Raw genomic sequence first — 14612 nt, 5'->3', positions numbered from 1 at the left:
GCGTTACTAGAGGTGTGCAAATAGTGAAATTATCTAATCGAATCAAATTGGAATCTTAAATATTTTCTTCCTTTCAGTGTAACTAAAGAAATAAAGCAAGGAAAGATGAAAAAAAACTAAACAAAAACTGATGTGTTCAGTGCAGGTGTCACTATCGGTAAGTACATTCAAAAGGACAGCTTATGTTAGATAACTTGCCATAGTTTCAAGTTAGTTCGTAATGTGCACTTTAAGCGGCCGGTGTGCCATGTACATCAGCCCTATTCTACTACAGTCCAGTTTCAACAATCATAGCAACTGCATATATTTGGACCTAATTTAATATTCAAAGACATTGAAGACCAAATTCTCAAATGGAACACTTTGATTCAAACAGATCTGTTTGATTTCTATCAAAACTTCCAATATTCGCACAACACCCCCATAGATACGCAATCTGGAAATATTGCAGCATTGCTTTTAAGCCAAGAGATGACCTATTTCAAAAGTAAATAGTGACTTAAAGGAACACTAAAGCGAAACAATCAATCAGTTTAGACTAATGATGCATTGTTTGAGAACCCTGCAGGCAGTCATTTAAAGAAAAGAATAGTTTGATTGTTAGATGAGAAAATGAAGGTCCAAGTATCAGTACCGTATTTGCTCGCATAATGATCGGACTTTTTTGTCAGAAAAACTAAGCAAATTCAGGGGTGCGATCATTGCGTGGGTTAAATTTTCCGCAAATAGAAAGAAAAAATTTTTCCGTCCCGCATTTGCTGTGGGATGCGGGTGCGGGACACCAAAACAAAAATGGCGGCCGGCGGAGCAAGCCGAATGTGCCAAACAATATTTTTTTTTCTTCTCCGAAGTACATTACGTGCATTGAAACAGTTTCTTTCAATATCAGTGATGAATAATATCGTTAATATCGGCAAGGTTGCGGCAATAACGCAGCCATGTCCACTTTGAGGGGACAGAAACAGATGGGCGCGCTTAGCTGCCAATGACATAGAAACGCATAGCCGGCGTGCTGCGGAAACTGCGGTATCTGTCTTCGCTACTATCTAATACGGCGCGTTTCCAGTAAGGGTGGGCGAATATCTTAGCTGTGTTACAAGGTTCCGCGTATGAATAGGGTACACATTTAACGTATCAGTGTAAACGTGGCTACTATCATTGTCGCTCGCGATTTGTTGCGTGCCCACGAGTGCAGATGAAAAGAATCGAAAGGCGCCTTTTTTGTTTTTGTTGACCACAACCATCATGAAGCCAACCCATAATAAAGGCAAGTTTGGTTGTACCTCTTTTTGTCATGGAAGTGCGGAAAGTGATGAAAGTAATGAAATGAGGCATCTACTTAAGAATGTTTGGTGTGTGCAGACCGCTTGGCTTGTCTTCAAGAGTCGTTCGCGTAGCATTCGACAGATAGTAAGCGTGATCATTATTAGCTAGACTTGGCACACGACATATCGCTCCGGCAAGTTCGGGGCACGATCATTACACGGGAAATAAAAAAAATAGAATTTTGACGACAAAATGCAGGGGTGCGATCATTACGTGAGTTCGATCATTATGCCAGTAAATACGGTATTTGAATTTCGCGCCGAAACCCCAGCGCCGTACGTCAGCGTGACGTCAGGGATTCCAAAGTATCTTTTCGCATTTGGGCCGCATTGGCTGAATAAAGGTTCCCAAAACTTGCCATGTTTAATATTTGGTTCCTTTAGAATACTATGCAGTCAATCTGTACCGCTATATGTAATTAGTAGTCCTTAGAAGATGCCATTAAAATCCAAGACGTCACAGCCCCCAGGAACGGGAACTTAAGTAGGCGTTGCCACCCGTAATTCGTTCTTGCGCTTTTTCTGGCTTACCAAACATCTTATCGTTGTAAGAGTGGTGTTTTTTATGTTGTAGAATGGTAATTTACTGATGCAGAAGAAATCATTTTTCACTTTAGTGTCCCTTTAAGGGGCATTGTTTCACAGTTCAGATTGCCTATGACGGACGGAGGTCGCTTACGCACTTGTGCCGTCTATTTTGGAAGCCATGCTCTGTTGTGTGCTTGTGCCAGCCATGATTCGGATGGCTGCACAGAGAGGGCATCACAGTCCCTTCAAAAATTTTCCAACAGGGCGATTTGAAGAGGCAGCACCAGTGTCTCCTCCCATAGCTAAATACAGCAAGGTTGGGTAAACTGTCTTTTCTTGTACGTTAAAAAAACAGTGTGGCTAACACTTGTACTGCTGGTGGTTGGCCATAAATTACGATCTACGAGCGGGACGCATAACTCATCCTGGGAACGGGAGCCATATTTTATGTTAATGTAATTTACGTCACTTTATTCTGTTCTTGGCAAAAGTTGTGCTTTGAACATATCGGAGCTATAAGCTATGAAATTTATATTTAACTTGCAAAGGTAATCTGTTGGAAGCCACCTCAGCTGTAAGCAACTCCGTGTTTGTTGTATGTGTCCCTTTCGCTTCTGTCCTGTCACTATCGTGCTTTTGCACGTCTAAATATAAATTACCGACTTGTCCAAATTCATACTCTCTTAGCCTAACCAATCACTTTAGTCTGTCCTAATCAGCAAGTATTGCCAATTTGCCTTTAGCTCTTCTTTAACTTCTAACTGCATCAGTTTTTACTTTCTTGTGAAAAGAAGTTAGACAAGCCTTTGTTTAGGCCAGGTAGGCCTAAAAGAAATTAAACTTTTCTAAAGAAATGCCTGGTCGCAATATTATGAACCAAAGTTGTGTGTCAAATATGTGATATAGCATACAGTAATGCATATATGTAGTTTATGGCCATGCAGAAACACGTTTAATGGCAGATAACTTGCAGAAACATCAGAACCAGTGAAAAAGCTTGAAATATTGCTTTTAAGTAAGGTGTGCATTTATTACAGTACCAGCTAGTACAAGTTCCTTTAATATTTTATGACGCCATCTTTGATTGAACAATTGATAGCTTCAATATCTGGGCAGGATCATTTTTAGACTTTGGTCTTATGCCAACTTTTGCTTTGCATAGTTTTTAGGAACTTCAACCAACTTCAAGCCAAAACAGAATCTTCTTTCTTTTCCTCAAAAAGTTATTGGTTGCTGCTATTGTTATTAGCTCTCGGGACATGGCAAGAAACATGCCATCTTCATTGTGATGACTGCTTGCATTTTCATTTTCTGGCCTATTCATCAGCAGTTATGGTGCTAAGAGAAAGTATGGCTTGTATACAAACATTATAATTTGCCATCAGTCATGTTCTTTCGCAAAAAATCCGCTCTTGGCACTCCTTCAAAAAAATTGCCATTCTTGAACGCGGTTAAACCAAGTTTGTCGAGCGATAGCACAGTTTTGCTTGCTTTGGGAAAGGACGCAGATGCTGCTCGACGCTGACTGCAGCTATCGCATCTGCAGTTGCACCTCAAGACAACACACAGGCGCTGCTCGGCGCAGCAGCAGCAGCAAGTGAATTGAATTAACCTTCATGCCGTGTCTCACTTCAGCGTGAACTAAGTGTCGAAAACACAGTGCATACGAAGCTAACAGCACTTGGCGCTCTTTGTAAACATAGCAGATAATCGCTTTGAAGATGAGGCCTGCACAACTGTGCACTTTGTCCACATCGCAGATCGTTTTCAAGATACGGGCGCCCATGTGATGTGGCATACGTTGCAGTCACCGGTATTGGTGGGCTAAGTCCCAGTTTGACCTTGGCTGAGCTTGAAGGCCAGATTTATAGAACCAGGTGTTTTCTGGGTTTATACCTGTAGTATGAGAGCTATTGCTCTAAAAACAACTCATGATTGCATGCTGTATCATATATGATACAGCAATTGATGCTTGCCTCACAGAGCCACCCAAATGTCTTTCTTGTTCAAAACATTACAGTGGACTGACAAACAGCTAAAACATACCCTGGTATTCTTGTGTGCCATTTTGAAAAGTATAAAGTGGGAAAGTAACCTATTTATTACAGCTAAGGTTTATATGGCTATGTTTCTATTTTTTTCTGGGTGCATAGAAAAGGTTCGCGCAGACCTTGAAATCGATATAGCTAATTCCAGCACTCCGACGTGCCAGGCGCTATAAATGCTAAAGGTGCATTTATAGTTCGACGTTATATAAGTGTGCGCCTCTCTACTGTGACGTCAACATCACCTAGCGTCGTTATCAGCAGTTGCATACTGGCCGTGCTATGGGTAGGACGCGTATTGTGCGCACCAAGTAAGAGCAGCCTGCCCTCGAAGATTGACGGCGGGAGCAGAAGCGGGAACGGGCGCGAAGGCGGCGGGAACCTGCCAACGCTGAGCGATCGTTGGTCGACGGGCCTGGATTGTCGCATGGCTGCCTTCAGTCCGATGAAGAACAGCAGCGTACCCGTGAAGATCGCCTTCGCGAGCAGAAATGGGAATGGGCACGGTGGCGGCAGAAGGAGACCACCGACGATGAGCGGGCTGCCAACGCCAAACGTGTGCGCGATGCCCGTTGGGACCCCGAATGCCGTGAGGAGGATAGGTTCAGCATTCAATGCTGTACACATGTCGATGTACCAACTACACATCGTCGGTCATGTATAGACTTGGCGTTTGCTAAAGTATCTTTCCAGCATTGTCGTTCAGCCCATGGCCGTCTGCCATAGTGGCCATAAAGCTATGATCACTAGGATAACAAAATAAAATAAGAGACGGTAGAATCACGAAGTCACGTTTATGTGTCTTTATTCAATATATATAGTGATCACCATATATTAAATCAGTGTAGTCATCACTATACACAACTTTGCTGGTCATTCACCTTCACAGAGAAGAATGGCGCTGAATGTACTTTTTAAAACATTTTGCATGTCGTGCGGCAAGCTGCCACCGTACATTTCTTAAAGAGCTCAAAAATTATTTCCTGTGCTACTGTCGCTTATGTATTCTTTGCTAGAAAAAAGACAGTTTTCAGGTAAATACACAAGATTATATTTCTGTTCGATTCCGTTATGTTAAAAGTAGTTGCTCTATGTGTATCATACGTATGTGGTACACTATTCATTCTGCTGAGGCTGTTTTTAATAGTTTGATTCTTCATTGCAAGCATTTCCCACTGTGATTTTTCTTTTTGTTGGTAGCCTCAAGATCAGATGTGGCGAGGGTTGTTCGAGCGGTGGCACGGCCATTCAGGACGACAACATCTTTGACTACACCATGGCGGGCTCCCTGTCTGGAAGCATCTCGAGAGGTGAGTTGAGTGGCTCCCGCGTCTTTCTGATGCACTGCGTCGTCACGCTTTTGTACGCTCGACTTCTTCCTCCTCCTTTTTGCTTTTTTAAAAATACTTTGTCGCACATTCCCTCCCTCTTTCTACAGGTGTGTACGTAAGTTTTTCACTCCCCGCTTGTCGACAGGCGAGCAACGCTTCTTTTAGTACGCTTCGTTTGTTCCACGCACCGTTCTAGACGTCTTGCGCTGACGCCGTTTGACGTGTGTGTTCATTGGCTCGTACGCACGTCTTCCGCGTGCTTTTCTGGCTCATCCCAGGCATCTCGGGCAGCGTGCGATACCAGTTTGTCAACCAAGTTGAAGACAGCGTGTAGTACCCTCTGCTGTCGCCCCTTCTGTTTTGCTCCTTGTAGGTGAATTGCAAGGTTTGTGGAGGCAGAGTTCAACCTGGCAGGCAAGTGTCAAATTAAGTAGCACAGAAGCAAGAAATAGGGCTTCTTTTGTTTTGTTCTTTTCAATTTTTCACCTACCCAAGGGGCCTCTCACCAGATTTGGGCATTCCAGGCAGACAATTGTGGTGTGCAGATTGTGTGGGGACGATCGTGTCTGCAAAGCTGATGTGTGCCGTGAGAATAGCCAAATGCACTCGAACCTTGATATAACAAGTGTGGCTAAAACGAATTATCAGGTGTTGGCTTCTTGTGATACGACTAATAAAAAAATCGGGCCCCTCGGTTAGTCCCCTTCCTTTCTCATTTATTACATAACGAGGGTCTCGAATCCGGCAACATTGATGCCTTCAGGTAGCATGTTTGGGTTTATTGACCAGTTGCCTTCACCCAAAAAGATCATGTTCTCATGACGCCTGCGGCAGAAAGGTCGTCGAAAGCGTCGCTGGGGGGCGGCGAGCTGCAAGCTTTGTGAAATTACCACGTCCGCCGCCAAGGTCTGTGAGTGGTGGCGCTGGCTAACACTCCCAGGGTTCTACTAGGAAACATAAATACCCAAAAAAGTGGATGGGAAAACGGCGCCGCGGTAGCTCAATTGGTAGAGCATCGCACGCGAAATGCGAAGGTTGTGGGCTCGGTCCCCACCTGCGGCAAGTTGTTTTTTAATCCACTTTCATTTCCATTAAGTTATCGTTTCTTTATTATTTCATTTATAATAGCACAAGTAATTTCCCCTAGGTTGTTCTTGGTGTCAGTGTTTGTTGGCTACTTATGATATGACTAATAAAAAAAAATCGGGCCCCTCGGTTAATCCCCTTCCTTTCAGGTATAACTAAGTAACTCTAAGATATTTCTCCCCAATGTCAGCATGTAATGAATACATGCATATAACCAATATTGTGTATAACCAAGGTACCTTTATGTTCTATGTCCTCACTCAAATGCCCGCACATTCTTCTCTTCGAAGGAGGCATCCCAGCTGCACATAAGATATTCTTTTTTGTACTCTTACGCGCTTCTATAAATTGTTAAGTGTACTTGTTTATGCATTCTGTGACTTGTTACCGATCAAATAATTGTTATTGCTCTGAAAGGCCCTTAGGGTATATAAGTAAATAAATGAATAAGTAAAGATTACTTTACGTGTAGTGCTTATCTGTGTCACACACATGCCATGTGCAACACACAAGTGGCCAGCAGTAGCGAGAGCAACTCGTGGGTTCCCACGAAACGCAGTGTGTTCTGTAAATGCGCCATCCAAAATTTTTCCATACCTCTCCCAAATTTTTCATAGTTTTCAAATTCGGGCTCATTCTAAGATTTCGCAAAAGTTGCATCAATTCTGTTCTCGAAAAAAGTTGAGGGTGTTTAAATAAAGATTTTGCGGGGGCAACATTGCAACGAATGCGTACAAAAAAAATAAATAAATATGGTACTTTCACCACACTTGTGTGGGACATTGCAAGACACCTTCTACCAGAGGGGTACTTACTTTGAATGAACTAAGACAAGTTCCCGAAGCAGGCCGTATTGGCAGCAGTAGAGTGACTGTGATAAAAAATGTGTACGATGCCTTTTGGTCTCTGCTGTTTTAAGTCTTCTGCTGCTTGGCTGCTGTGTCTAAAGGTAAATCATCGTTAAAAAACAGCCTATGTATCCCAGAATGCCTTTGCACTCAGGGCAAACTAAAGAAAATGCTGGTATTCCCCCATTCCCCCTCCCAATCCTGTCATATCTGTAAGATATTTAATAATATTTGAAACTGTGAGGTTGACAGGTATGTAACCGTCCTAAAAATTATTGCAGCAGAAAACTCCTTAAATGACCGTTCACAACTTAATGAAGCAAAGCTTTCTTTGCCCATCGTCCCACCATTTCGCCTGGTTTGGTCAGCCGGTCGATTGGTTGGTCGCTGGTGGTCGGATTCTCACTGATAAGTCTTTAAAAAAAAACAAATAAAAAATAAAGTGCATCCAGTAGCAGGATTCAAGCCTCCGCCCCCGTGCAGCAGCCCGGTGCTCTGTTAGGCCATAATCACAAATCTACTTCTCTCATTCCAACACCAACTAACTCTTTTATACCGTCACAACGTGTTGGTTGTGATGACCATTTCCATGCTTGGCTCATACCCGTGGGGGATTGCCCAAGTAGCTAGCAGTGCATATTGTGCCAACGCCCTCTATATATCTGAGATGATCGCCGCATGTTGATGATTTCCATACTATGGCACAAACCCACAATGGGGGATTGGCCAAGTGGTTGAATCATTTAAAGTGTATGTACCTACGTATGCATGAATTTAAAATGGAGCTACCATTTTAAATGTGCGTAAAAACGTACCTTTCTATGGCTTCACCACAGTGCCCCCTGTAGCTGCCTGGGCGTCGCCACAATGTCCTCTAGTCTGCTGTAATTAACTTCGACCCCCCCCCCCCCCCCCCCCCGCAAAAGCATTGCAGAAACTGCTGTGCATACCTTTGTACTAACCTGCAACAGTCCAGAGGGGATTTAGATGGAATGGTTGAGAGGAGATGGTGCACTTTGACTCGGGTGAAATTCAACAGATTTCCACAGTGCGTGGGATCTTCATAATTTTTTTCCACTTTGACACTCCTAATGGCAACGCATTAAAAGGAAGAAATGAAGAAATCCAAGCCGATATAAGATTTGTCACATTTCCTAGTGCCAAAGACGCAAGAATGAAATGGGCAAATTTATAGCATTTCATTAACTGGTTACTGAAGCTTTCTTTGCTTCACATAGATTCCAACATGTGTGTTGGATCTGCGTAATTTTTGTTTAACTAATATTTACCACAGGGCCTGGTGAGGGGCCCTTCACGGTTGCTTGCTTGCGTGTGTAAGAGACAAAACATTTTGTGTAACGGATCTATGGGATCTAGCATTGCCTTCATTACCGTGAGTTCTGACCAGGCACAATTATTGTTGCAGCCAAGCATTTGCGTTTGGCTCATGTTTTGAGCTGAGGACAGAACACACTCTCAATCTATTTTCTGCTCTCAACTCAATGATTACAACGAAGGCGCTAAGTAAAACAACGGACGAATAAAGGAGACGTGTGACAACCACGTAGGTGCACTAACAACTGAACGTTTTATTTCTTGACACGGGAATAAATAGCTGCTGTCAAGGATCAAAACAACAAGAGGAAACAGGGCCGTCATCTACATCGCACAAGGAAACCACAATACAGAACAACTTCTAAGTGCCGCTCCCAAGATACGCCAGTTCTTTTGTCGAAAGGGAAACAGAGGCTTCACTGATACAATCAACACCACGCTTCTTGATCTCAAGCGCTTCCAATATCTCCCTTGTCAGTTCATCGTCAGCTCTGTTCAAAACACAGGTTCTATCAAAATCTGGAATGCACTTGTGAGCCTTACAATGCGCACTTATGTGACCGGAGAGCTGGTTTTCCATCTTATATCGATGCTCATGCAATCTTTCATTCAGACATCTGCCCGTTTGGCCCAAATATGATGAACCACACTACAAGGGAACTGAATAAACTACTTTCTTTACACATCCAACATGCTTCTGCCCATGTTTTTTTGCGCACACGTGTTTATTTCCCCGTTGTCCTGCGTTCACCTTGGCACACATCGAACCAAGACGTTTCGGAGCAGAAAATAAAACCCGAACACTAGCTCATTTTCCTGCTTTTTTCAGATTGTGAGATACGCCGTGAAGATATGGAATGATAGCACACCTGGTTTCAGAAGAGCCTGCTCGACCCTGGTTTACATTAGGTTCCTTGAGCAGCCTGAGCATTTTTTCTGCAACAGATATGATCAGATGGTGAGGTAAATGTGCCCCTTTGAGGCGACTGACCTGACAATGAAAACTGCTTTGCAGCTGATGCCCTCATGACTTGTTAAGTGCATTGGTTAGACATGATTGAATGATGCCTCTTTTTATTACTTTTGAGTGAGCGGAATGGTAAGAGAGGATGGGTTTGCTAGGCCTTGGCTTGAACTGCCAGCACACAAGACACGATGAGAAAGTGAGCTTCAAATCTAAAAATCTTAAACACTTAACGGCAGGAAGCTCGTGAGTCAGGATTAGAGGGTGCAAGGCTGTTTGAAACTCGAACAATACTAGTGATGACTGGGTCTCCAATTCTGGACTGTCACGATCTAAGAACACTAAAAAATCATCCACAAATCTGAAGATCTGCATCACACTTGTCCCCGATAAGCACTGCTTTAACAGGTTGTCTTTTGAAGCTAAAGAGATGTTGCTTAAAACAGGGTCTATACATGAACCTATAATACACACACCCTCTTTCTGTAGAAAGGCGTCGTCATTCCATATTATGCGCGTGGACTTCAGGTACACGGACAGCAGCTCCAAAAAGGAGCCTACTGCTATGCCACAGGCGTTCTGGAAAGCAACTGCTCCAAATTTATCGATACAGTTAGTGACGCATTCCATCAATTCATTTTGTGGTATCAAGTAATACAAGTCTTTTATGTCGACAGAGAAGGCGGATAGCTTATCGGGGACAAATGTGATGCAGATCTTTAGATTTGTGGATGATTTTTTAGTGTTCTTAGATCGTGACAGTCCAGAATTGGAGACTCAGTCATCATTACTATTGTGCGAGTTTAAACAGCCTTGCACCCTCTCATCCTGACTGACGAGCTTCCGGCGGATAACAGTTTACCTAACGTTGTGAACCAGGGTCGAGCAAGTCATTCTGAAACCAGGTGTGCTATCATTCCATATGTTCACGGCATATCTCGCACTCTGAAAAAAGTAAGCAAATGAGCTGGTGTTCGGGTTTTATTTTCCGCTCTGAAACGTCTTGATCCAATGTGTGCCAAGGTGAACGCAGGACAACGGGAAAATAAGCAGGTGTGCGGAAAAAAACATAGGCAGAAGCATGTTGGATGTGTAAAGAAAGTAGTTTATTCGGTTCCCTTGTCGTGTGGTTCATCATATGTGGGCCAAACGGGCAGATGTCTGAATGACAGATTGCATGAGCATCGATATAAGATGGAAAACCAGCTCTCCGGTCACATAAGTGCGCATTGTAAGGCTCACAAGTGCATTCCAGATTTTGATAGAACCTGTGTTTTGAACAGAGCTGATGATCAAATGACAAGGGAGATATTGGAAGCGCTTTATATCAGGAAGCGGGGTCTTGATTGTATCAGTGAAGTGTCTGTTTCCCTTTCGACAAAGGAACTGGTGTATCTTGGGAGCAGCACTTAGTTGTTCTGTATTGTGGTTTCCTTGTGCGATGCAGATGACGGCTCTGTTTCTTCTTGTTGTTTTGATCCTTGACAGCAGCTATTTATTCCTGTGTCAAGAAATAAAATGCTCAGTTGTTAGTGCGCCTACATGATTGTCTCATGTCTCCTTTCTTCATCCGGTGTTTTATTTGGTGCCTTTGTTGTAATCATGCACAACCAACTCGCCCATCAGCACGTTCTCAACTCAAGCTATGCAAGCGATTAGAATTTACAGTGATGAAGATGATGCTACACATGGTCTGCATCATCGTTGCATGTATACAGCAGGCGATTGTGCATGTAAGCTTACTTGTAAGGCAGTTTTAGGTACTGGTCGAGTTTCCGCTCATCATAGCTAAAGTGCTCATCAAATCCTAAACCGGCTGGACCACCACTGAGCTTGCATTAGGCCAAAGACACACGAATGAAACGTAAAAAAATAATGTTCAACTTTACCCCGGTATTTCGCATCGTACTTCTCTCAGCATGCGTCTGTCCTCACCACACTTCCTTTGACAAACATCACCTTCGTCCTCTGGACATTGCTGCATCGACGTTTCAGTGTCAATGCGGTGACGACATTACTGGCAAACAATGACATTAGATGCAAATGGTGGAACTGCCATTTGCATCTTGGCTTAGATTGTGAACAGTGCAGCACATAAGCATTGCATCACATTAAAGTTGTAACCAGTGCAGTGCATAAACATTTACATTGTACGAGATTATGCATTGCATATGTGATAGTAAAGACAGTTGTAGGCATTGCATTAAGTTTTCTAGCGTTTAAGCAACTGCTTCAAGAAAGCTTTGATTCACAGAGGTTAACATGTGTGTTGTGTGTGTGTAATTTTGTTACGAGAAACTTGATGTGTCCTAAAGGGCAGACTTTATGTTGCACTTTATGTGGCATTCTATTGCCTACATTAGGTTTTTACTTGAATGCTGTCAGATTTTTCTTTTTTTTTAATAAATCACATTTTTCGACGTATCAATTGATGTTGTGCAGTTTGCTACCTGTAATACGTGCTTTGTTTAGCTGGGTCTTTAGACAGCTGGCTCTAACTTATGCAAACTACTGTGAACTAAACAGGCCACTGGCCTAGCTTCCACAGAGATACGTTGCCAAGGGCCGTGGTTCTTTCATATAGTTTTATTCATTTCTTATCAGCCATCCTGCCTAGTGGCCAATCCAGGCAATAGGGGAGGGTGCAGCATCATGTGAACCAATCACAAAGGGAAAGCTGGATTGAGAATGAAAAGAATTATTTACAAGATGCAGGCTCAATATTCTTTTAATTTCTCTTTCCTCGGCAAGCCTTCTGAAATGGCGAAAATAATTGAAAAGCACATTCAAAGGACAGCTTTTCAGATCTTTTAGATTCACGGATTTCAATAAAACTTCTGTCGCATATTCTTCTCTTCACTTTGGTTGTGTGCGCCAAACAGCATCACTGAAGATTTTGTGGTTCTACTTAATAATTTTAAAAGTCTACGTGCGCATTCAAGATGTGCCCCCTGAAGAATGAACTACTTTTCCAGACTGTCCTGTGCTTGCTAGTTGTGAATATACTCACCATGTGGGATGATAAGAATCTCGGAAACTAAGGGCTTGATTTTCATAACTGCCATATGGAGCCAAGGAAAGGTTAGGGGAAACAGTTGTTTCTTTAGCAGAATGTAGAAGCGATTGTGAATGAGAGCTAAATTAGCGATAGGCTGCCTCCGGCTACCTCTGTAATATTTGTGCAGTGCTTTAGGGATGTACCTAATACTGGAAGCGGGCTTTCTTACACCATTAGGTAGCCCTGCACAACATGGCCAGCTGCTTGCTTGCAGCACCCTTGTGTTGTTGAGGGTGCGCTTGCAAACAGCAAGTTAGGTAGCCAGGAAGAGATGGTGGCAACATAGATTGGCCCACCCACGGGTACACTAACTCCTACTTGTTCCACGCTCTTTTCGCTGGCATTACGTAGAGTGTTAGTGAATGACAATGTGTGTACATAATTATGGGCAGGAGCAAGTGCTGGTGAGTTTGAGGAGACGCGAGTGCGAACAGGAGTGTTTGTTAACGAACGAAAGCCAGTGATGCTAAGTTTGATTAGATGGGGCCACGAATCCCTGAACTTAATTTTCAAGCAGATTTTGTTTGCACGGCTGGCCAGCAGTGTTGGGCCAGTGCAAAAGTGTAGCTAATTTAATCTCTAATCTTTAAGCTGCTTTCTAGGGTTCACTGTGGGCAGTTGTTTGTTTGCTTGTTGTTGAAATGAGGTTTGTGTAGTTTCCAAGTTTGATGTGATGTTGCTCTTGACCCGTCATGGTAGCATGGTGGCTGTGGGGTTTTGCTGCCTAGCATATGCCTAGGTCATGGGTTTAATTCTTGGGCATGGCAGCCCCATAACGATGGGAACTGAGTGCAAAACCATGTGCTTTTCTTAGATTTAGGAGCAAGTTAAAGAACCCCATGAGGTTGAAATTAATCTAGAGACCCCCACTACATTGCATCCCTTAGAGCCCATGTATTGCGTTTAGGATGTTAAACGTCATGATTTGGTTTGATTTTGGGCGTTATTGTATGTTCTCAAAAAAAAAAAAAAAAAAAATTTCCTTCACAGCTGTATGTCAGCAGCGCTGTATGAGTGAATGCTCACACCCTTTGAAAGTATTAGGGATCCATTTGCTGGTTCACACCCTCGCTCGAATGCAGAAGCAATGATGCATTGTTGTTGCTTTACCAGCATGCAAGCTGCGTACGTCGGAGCACTACGGCTTTGGCTTTCGTTGCCACAGCCATACAAATTCGTACGTGACCTCCTAAAATGCAACATGAGAAACAAATGTTATGGAACCCTGAATACAAAAAGAAAAGCGCAAGTAAGGGGTCATCTATCTGAGTGAGGTATGCGCAAGACAACTTTTTGTTTTATGATTGACAGATGCATTTCAAAGCGAAAATTCTGGACTCTGGCTGTTCTTTGATTAAAATTTTATACTAACCTCACCAGTGCACTGTATGAAAACGGCTGTGGAACACCTCATAACAGTGTCACTCTGAATATTCATTCTGGGTGATGTTCTAATGACAAAATTTTGCTGGTTTAACTCTAAAAGGGTCAGGAATGTCGGGGACTTTGTTTCTTTTTTTTTTAAGTGTTCATTTGTGTCGAAACAAGGGAGACTTCTGCCTGGGGCGACTATTTTGACAAAGATTTTGTCTTTGCCGTGAAAAAGACAAGTCCTCTTGTTGAAATGGTGGTATCACCCAAGGCCATCCGTTGTTTGGCCAATGTTCTTGTAAGTTTTGCAAAAGAGGAAACTTGTCTTCAACCCCAATGTAGCACCAGAAATAGGCGTGAAGCTACTTTTGGGTGCTACTTTTGGCACAGATAATAATTGTCCCTTTCAGTGGTGACTTTTCATATAATTGTGCCATAGGAGTTAGTACCAGTCGAGAACAGCGGCAGTATTTTCACGCGATCACTTTAGGGGATGTGACCACCTTTGTGAAATTTAGGCACAAGTCTGCACCAGATGCATGTGGGAGCCTGCACCAGATTACAGCAGATGCAGCCAACAGTGTTGCCCACACTAGGCAAAGATGGCGAGCTTGATACAGTGCCTTGACACAGGGCCTGGGATGCTGTCAGCCACGTGTGCCAATGTTTTGGTGCTGAGTCACGCGAATTCTTGCAAAAGTGATCGCTAGAGAATACCACC

The 14612-nt window shown here is 43.1% G+C and overlaps 1 protein-coding gene across 1 annotated transcript in view; it reads left to right on the top strand.

Annotated features, from left to right (window-relative positions):
* The window catches only part of pcx (pecanex), a 102426-nt gene that overhangs the window by 78853 nt on the left and 8961 nt on the right, over positions 1-14612 (top strand). Inside the window, exon 37 of the mRNA XM_050192423.2 lies at positions 5099-5208. Coding sequence (XP_050048380.1) covers positions 5099-5208 — 110 coding nt within the window. The remainder of the gene's footprint in view (positions 1-5098; positions 5209-14612) is intronic.

The sequence above is a fragment of the Dermacentor andersoni genome, chromosome 10 (genome assembly GCF_023375885.2).
Source record: "Dermacentor andersoni chromosome 10, qqDerAnde1_hic_scaffold, whole genome shotgun sequence".
Taxonomy (NCBI): domain Eukaryota; kingdom Metazoa; phylum Arthropoda; class Arachnida; order Ixodida; family Ixodidae; genus Dermacentor; species Dermacentor andersoni.
The sequence above is the reverse complement of the archived record's forward strand: the minus strand, read 5'-3'. Positions and strand labels throughout refer to the sequence as shown.